The 7861-nt window shown below is 32.8% G+C and overlaps 1 protein-coding gene across 1 annotated transcript; it reads right to left on the bottom strand.

Annotated features, from left to right (window-relative positions):
- Window positions 1-333: 333 nt before the first annotated feature.
- Window positions 334-2307, bottom strand: LOC111911883 (polyphenol oxidase, chloroplastic). The gene has a single exon (XM_023907629.3). It carries the CDS (start codon window positions 2281-2283, stop codon window positions 472-474), a length of 1812 nt encoding a protein of 603 aa, XP_023763397.1. The 5' UTR covers window positions 2284-2307; the 3' UTR covers window positions 334-471.
- Window positions 2308-7861: the final 5554 nt, after the last annotated feature.

The following is a 7861-nucleotide window of genomic DNA, read 5'->3' as shown; positions in this document are numbered from 1 at the left end:
TTCATAAAAGTTCTTAAAATGCAATATTTTACAAACACGGGACCAATTTTGAAATTTTGTCTATTTTAATTTTTATCGCAATTTTTTTATTACATAAATTTTAAAAGAAAGAAACAAATCATAGCACCACAAAAACAGGGACAGGGACAGACTAGGAGAGTAGAGATATTAAAAGCTGGATATTTACATCTTTTTTTATTTTTTTATTTTTCTTGTCTTTTATTTTTCTTTTTTTTTTTAGTTGAAAAGGACGTATGAGATATACCTAATTTAGGTAAATAAGGACCTTATATTCCGTTTTCCCTAATTATCAACCAGGAAAGTAACATAATATATTCCTCCATCATAAACGTTCCTTTATTTGATTGCGAAAATTATTTTTATATGGTAATACATATCGAAAAACATAATATATTCCTCCATCATAAACGTTCCTTTATTTTTATTTTAGAGAAAGTGAACGTATTTTGATCATTCTTCATGCTCGATTTTGATCTCTGCAATGGAAATTCCACTACCCCTAGTTTTGGGCACCAATGTCACCAACACATTTTCATCATCTTCAGCATTCAAATCCTCCAAAAGCTCACTTATCCCTAGCCTCAATCTCGTCTTCAAATTCTTCCCATGCTTATGAGTATGAGGGACATTCACAAAACTTCCGGCAAACTCCGTCTTATCTGCGGTGGCCCTCATCCCGTCATCTTCATCATTGACAAACACATCAAACTTCACAAACTCATCTATCTTCACTTCAATTCCTTCGATCACCAAAATCTCTTCTTCTTCTTCTTTCTGTTTCTTACTCCTTGATATCTTGGGCCGTGGAACCAGCACTTTGATGACCTCATTAAGACTCGCCGGAAAAACATCTTTTGCAAATGGTATGTATTCGTCGGCTCGAGCCACAGCTTGCTTGTTGTTTTTGTTTTTGGGCTTCTGCTTGGGCTTTGTCCGACGTGGAACAGGTTTGCTTTTTAGCCATGGTATCTCTACATCTTGATAAACGTAGCCAAGATTCTTGGTGTCGAGACAATCCCTCACCTTGACTCGATTCAACTCAGCGTTCTCATCGTAAAACAAGAACGAAGAATCAAGCCAATCTTTATCAGTAAAGTCCTTCCTTCTTCCACCTAGTGTTTTCCAAACTGACCACATTCTATCAATATTCCCATGATGTGCATAGAAAAGAGGGTCCCTGGCTGCAGAATAAAGTTTGCCCATGTTTTTGCCATTATTATGCTTCCACTCACCGGCCCAGATATGAACTGGGTTATGTGGTGTGTTCTCGATCGAACCACTACCAGGGCTAGCATCATCGCCTGCACGATAAGGACTACCCATGAAAAGAGTAGAAGTCTTGGAACTAGACACCATTTGTCTATACATAACTGTGAGATTTTTGGACGTTTGTTCAGAGGGGCTAAGATTTTCGTCGACACCATTGAAGTCAAGATCAATCAAAGACGGTGGTTGATGGTCCACATCGCGAAGAGGATCATACAACGAAGATTTCTTATTTGTGTAAATATCAGGGATTTTCATCCCATCTGGTGCATCCCAGTTCCAAAATGGAATTGCGAAATTTGGGTCATCAATTAACTTGCCACAAATTTTCTCGAAGAAGTACATGTAATAGCGATGGAAAGGGAAGAACAGCCATGAGTTATGTACTTGAAGCTCCAGATCTGGAAAACCGACTTGGTCATACGCGCCATCGCAATAGGCACAATGAACATTTGCTTGCTGCTTAAAGCTACGAGGATCGTCATCTGGGAGAGCTTTCATGAGCTCGATGGCTTTATTGAACTTGCCTATGTAATCTTCATTAGCCAAATGAGCTGCCGGACGGACTCGGAAGGTGTTTGACGGTGGTGGAAGTTTGAAATCGAGAATCTTTGTGGTGTATGGAGGGCAACAGTCTGTGGATACAGCACCTTCGGGCAAGTCGGCCGGACCACATTTTGAGAGGTCGGGTGCCATGATCGGAGCTGCAATGGCTGGTGAATTAGACCCAAAAGTGGCGGCAGTACCATAAAGACCACCGAGGCCTAACAGGATGTTTCTCCTATCAAGTTTGCCGGAGTTTGCATGGTGGTGGTGATCGTCATCTAGGGTTTTGCATGAAACTGCATGGCGATGTTTGGAGATTCTGGCTATGGGAACTTGAGATGACTTAAAAGAGAAGGAAGAAGAGTAGTTGGATGAGGAAGAGATCCTCCTTTCACTCCTGGAGGCCGTGCCTGTTAGGGTTTTGGTCGGTGATGATGCAAAGGATGTCATAATTTTGAGCACGATGCATGAGATTATGTGAAGTGATCTATATTTATATAAGACTTATGTTATGAGGATCGAATTAATTTTACTAATTTATCCTTTTGATAATTGAAGTTATGCTTATCTAGTTTTTGTTTGTTTTTTTTAACAAAAAAAATAAATTTATTCTTACTAAACAACTTCTAATACCACTTTATGTCTTGAACGTTAACATCTGATATTATATACTATTTCGGTCCCAAATTATTTGTCAACATTTGAATTTTCAAGTTTTTATTTTTTAATTTTGACCTTAAATATTTTTCTTTTTAATATATAATATTTGATGTAAAATATATGAAAGGATTGTATTTGTAAATGTCTTTTCATTGTTATAAGTTTCATCACGTAATATATAATACAGATAAATATATTTAAGACCAAAGTTGAAAAAAAAATACTTCAAAAGTCAAAAGTGGAAAATTAATTTGGAATGGAGTGAGTATTATATATATATATATATATATATATATATATATATATATATATATATATATATATATATATATATATATATATATATATATATACAGTACAAGAAATCAAAGCATTAGCGGCGTCGGCTTTAGCGGCAACGCATAGCAATAGCGGCGACATCTAAATGACGCGTTACATGTCGCCGCTATTGCTATGCGTCGCCGCTAATGCTTTGATTTAGCGATCCACATCATTTTCACCCCATCCGTCCGATTTTATTTTGATCTAACGGCTGTAGAGGAAAGCGGAAACGCGCGTTACCTTTTCCCTCCACTTGTCGCCACTAATGCCCTGATGTCGCCGCTATTGCCCTTGCGTCGCTGCTAAAACCCGTCGCCGCTAATACTAAACGCAGATTACCCCTCCACAGGTTCCCTTTCTGCCATTTTCTTCCTTACCTTCCACCTTCTCTCGTTTTCCTCTCTTTCTTTCTTCAATATCACGATTTTTTGACAAGTTTGTGGAGTTGGAATTGCTTCTTGGACCGGTGCTTGCCCCTCCTTCCCCCAAGACAGCCATAAACCGGAGATATTTTTGCAAATTCCGAAATTGCCCCTCCTTCCCCCAAGGTCGAATTTCTCATCTTTTTCTATGATTTTTCTGTTTTTTGTGTTAATTAAGATGATAAAATGTGAGCATTTTTCAATTATATTGAGTGATTATGTTTGTATTTTGAGATATGAAGTGGTTATGCATTTTGTTGGATAATTTTGTTTGATTGTATGTATTTTGTTGGTTTGTGTGTGTGTTTTTTTTTTCAGATTTGTGGGAATTTAATTATGCATTTTGTGTATATTTTGATATTTATGTTTAGATTACATTGATGTATAAAAAAAATGACATGAATATATACATTTGTTGGATTGAAATTTATGTTTATACCACATTGCCTTAAAATGAAATTTAGATGTATATATTTGTATGAAATTGGAATATGCAAATTAGATGTATTGTATATGCAAATTGGATTATTTTGTTGGTTTGGGTGTGTTTATACCACTTCTAGTAATGTATTGTATATGAAAATAAAGTTAGTTTAATAAATTAAACTAATTACAAAAAAAATATTAAATTAATTATAAATTCTAATTAATTTACTTTTAGAATCAAATTAAGTTACCTTTATAAAATCAAATTATATTAATTATAAAACTAACTTAATAGGAACATACTTTTAGTGACTTAAAATAAAGTTAATGTTAAAATTAAAATAAAATAAAGTTAGTTTAATAAATTAAAATAAAAATAAAGTTAGTTTAATAAATTAAACTAATAACAAAAAAGAAAATATTAAATTAATTATAAAATCTAATTAATTTACGTTTAGAATCAAATTAAGTTACCTTTATAAAATCAAATTATATTAATTATAAAACTAACTTAATAGCAACGTACTTCTTGTAATTTTAATTTAATTATAGAATAAAATTGAATTAATTTAAAAAAAAAGATTAAAAAAATAATAAATTAATTGTAAAATCAACTTAAAGTAGTTTTAAAATCAAGTTAATGTTAATATTAAAATAAAATAAAATTAGTTTAATAAATAAATAAAACTAATAACAAAAAAGAAAATATTAAATTAATTATAAAATCTAATTAATTTACTTTTAGAATCAAATTAAGTTACCTTTATAAAATCAAATTAAATCACTTATAAAACCAACTTAATAGCAACATACTTTTAGTGACTTAATGTTGGTCATTAAAACTTTAAATTTAGCTTTAATTAGGTTATCCCGTGTTAGAATACTTTTTGAATCGTCAACTTTATGAATATTGTACTTGATTTTTGTTTCCCGTAAAGTAAACCTTAAACACTAAATTATGTTTTAGTTGCATCATGTCTATTGATAAAAGCTGGACTACTAATCCACATCGTCAATCTCCCGAGTTCCAGATAGGGCTCGCCACTTTTGTCGAGAGATCCATGTTACACCTAGATTGTAAAGGTGAAACCAGATGTCCGTGTGAGAAATGTGTATATCTTACAATTTCGCAGGGTAACTAACTTTTATTCATATTGCAGATGAGGTTTACTTGGGCAATACTCTTGGCCATGATGGCCGATGTTATGGGGCATGGACACGGAGGTGATGGAGCTGGGGATCCACCACCTCCAGGAGGCTTTGGTCGTGGTCAGCACGAACAAGATGATGAGTTTTATTATGATATATTTATTAACTATTTTTATTATTTTATAATAAGTTATCGTAACTAATAGGTTTAATTGTATTTTTTCAGCCGAGCTTCCTAAAAAAAGGAGAGGCATGTCAAAAAATATTGAGTTGGGAAAGTTGATAAGGGCAAATAAGGGAAAGCCCATAGATTTGGATTTCGACAGGGAGATCACATATTCCCCTGTCGGGAAGCGTGGTAATTGGTTCACCCATGAAATTGGGAGGTATTTGTGGAACAATGTCCCTTTCAACGTATCTGATTGGGACAATGTTTCCCTCGCTTTAAGGAACGCAACAGTTGTTCATCTAAAGGTAATTTGGATACAATTTTAATTTTAGTTGTGATTGTTATTTAATTAACTAAAATTTTTGTGTTTTGCAGAATAAATTTGATTTGGATAAGGTTAACATGGATCCGGAGCGTGCTCAATTGTTGCGGAGCATTGATTCGAGTCTTGCAAAAGTTTACAGAGGCCGAAAAAGTAAAGCTCATGCTTATTTTAAGGAAATCGGGGGGCCTGCAGATATCCAAGCCACATTAAACAACCCCCCTAACGGAATGTCACATGAAAATTGGGCGAAGGCAGTCGAACATTTTCAAACGCCAGAATTTTTAAGGCGTTCGGCGTCAAACAAGGAATGTCGTGCAAAACAAGTAGTTGTAAACAAAGAGGGGTCGAGCTCATACAACAATGCATGTTTCAAAGAAGTAAGTTATGATATATTTAAATATTTATTTAAAGTATAACTAATCTAAATTTTAATGTTAAATAGGATATCAGTCGAATCGAAGCTTTTCGTAAAGCTAATTCCAATCGCCAAGGGGTATTTTATAGTCCTGCAGTCGAGCAACAATACGTAAGTGGTTAATTTGTATTTTTCATATAAGTGTTTATATCGTCAAAGGTATTTAGTAATCTAATTTTTATGATTTTTATTATTTTTAAAAAATACAGAATGCTTTACTCGAAGAGATAAACCAACGAACCCAAGCTACTTCTGAGGCAAGCGGTCTAGCACCAACTGATATAAAAGATTGTTTTGAAAGAATATTGGGTGTTCGACGCGGACATATCAGAGGCATTGGGCGTAAACCCCCTTACCGTTGTGTCTATGTATGATCAGCAACAACCAATGACACAAGAACAACCACAATCACAGGTAATTGTTACTAAATGCTATAATGGAAAGTAGAATGCTATAATGATATGTTGGTTATGATTTGATATGTTGATATTTTGTAGTTTGGTAATTTTTGGAAAGTAATGCTATAATGGAAAGTAGAATGGTATAATGATATGTTGGTTATGGTTTGATATATTGATATTTTGTAGTTTGGTAATTTTTGGAAAGTACAATGCTATAATGGAAAGTAGATGTATGTTTAAGTGTATTTGATATGTTGATATTTTGTAGAATGGTATAATTAATTATAATGTTATTCTGATATGTTGTTAATATATTTCGTTTTCTTTATAGTTGCAAATGCTCCAAACAATACTACAGGACCCGGCCTGTTCTGCAGCATTGGAAGAGTGGTTTCGCTCATTGCCGCCACCAAATAATGAAGGAGATAATGATGAGGACGAGTAGTTATTTTAGGATTTTATGAAAAGTTTTGTAATTTGGAAGAATAGTTAATGTGGTATGATAGTTTGGATTGATTGTATAATATGTATTAATATTTCTATAAAAACATATCAGATTTCTCAAATGCTATATGGATTAATAGTTGGATTGATTATAAATTTAATGTTAAATAAATTAAAAAAAAATCAAAAGAGTATTAGGGACGACAGCTTTTGTGGCGACATAACGTTATTAGCGGCGACGCCTAGTATTAGCGGCGACACTGAGTATTAGCGGCGACAAGCCCACCCTTTAGCGGCGACGCGTGTCGCCGCTGTTGCCCAATCTTCTTGTAGTGATATATATATATATATATATATATATATATATATATATATATATATATATATATATATATATATATAACGTTATACACGTCTATATGGACATCTTTCTCTTTTTGAAAATTTAGAATCTTTTTTATTTTATTTATTATTTAGTAAAAATTATTTAAAATTAAATAAAAAAGTAGAAGAAGTAAACATAAACAGTGTAATTAACATCTATAGAGGGTCGTCTTGAAAAAATAAATATTTTCAAAGGCCCAGAACGAACCATAAAAAATAACATTTATCATTGTTATAAGTTTTTTTTTAAATAAAAATATATAATAAAAAAATGGGCCCTACATTTGTCCATTTCTTCTCCCTCAACAACCCATGCATTTATATCATTTTAGAAATATAACATATCTCAACGCCCATGCATTTATATCATTTTTAGAAATATAGCATCTGCAGGCTCCGTCAGGACATACACGTTATGCAACCATACCATACTGGGTACTGGAAAAAATAGTATTTGATTTTTACCCTAATTATCTAAGGTAGTTTAGAATAGAGAAATTAATATTCTCCTACTATTTCTTCCTACAAATCTTCCTACCCAATTGAATAATGACGTGTATTATTTAATGCTCATTTAATGATATTTTAATACATGAATATCACACATGTCATCAATTAATTGGATAGGGAGATTTGTATTAACAAAAATATGAGGATACTTAATTCCTCGAATATATATCCGTTTTTGCCAAAGTTAACATAAAGCGTTTTACTTTAATTAAAGCACCGCGTCCAATTTAAGTTGGGAAAATGACTTAGGAGGGTAACTACCTCTTACACGTGTTCACATATTGTCAACTTCTTCTTTTTTATACATAATAAATCAACTAACTTGTTTTAACTGTTTAAATTACACTCATATTACCGGCTAATACATGTTTTAACCGGTAACTCAAAGGGAAAACGACTTAG

Source organism: Lactuca sativa, chromosome 4 (genome assembly GCF_002870075.4).
Source record: "Lactuca sativa cultivar Salinas chromosome 4, Lsat_Salinas_v11, whole genome shotgun sequence".
In the NCBI taxonomy this organism is placed as follows: domain Eukaryota; kingdom Viridiplantae; phylum Streptophyta; class Magnoliopsida; order Asterales; family Asteraceae; genus Lactuca; species Lactuca sativa.
The sequence above is the reverse complement of the archived record's forward strand: the minus strand, read 5'-3'. Positions and strand labels throughout refer to the sequence as shown.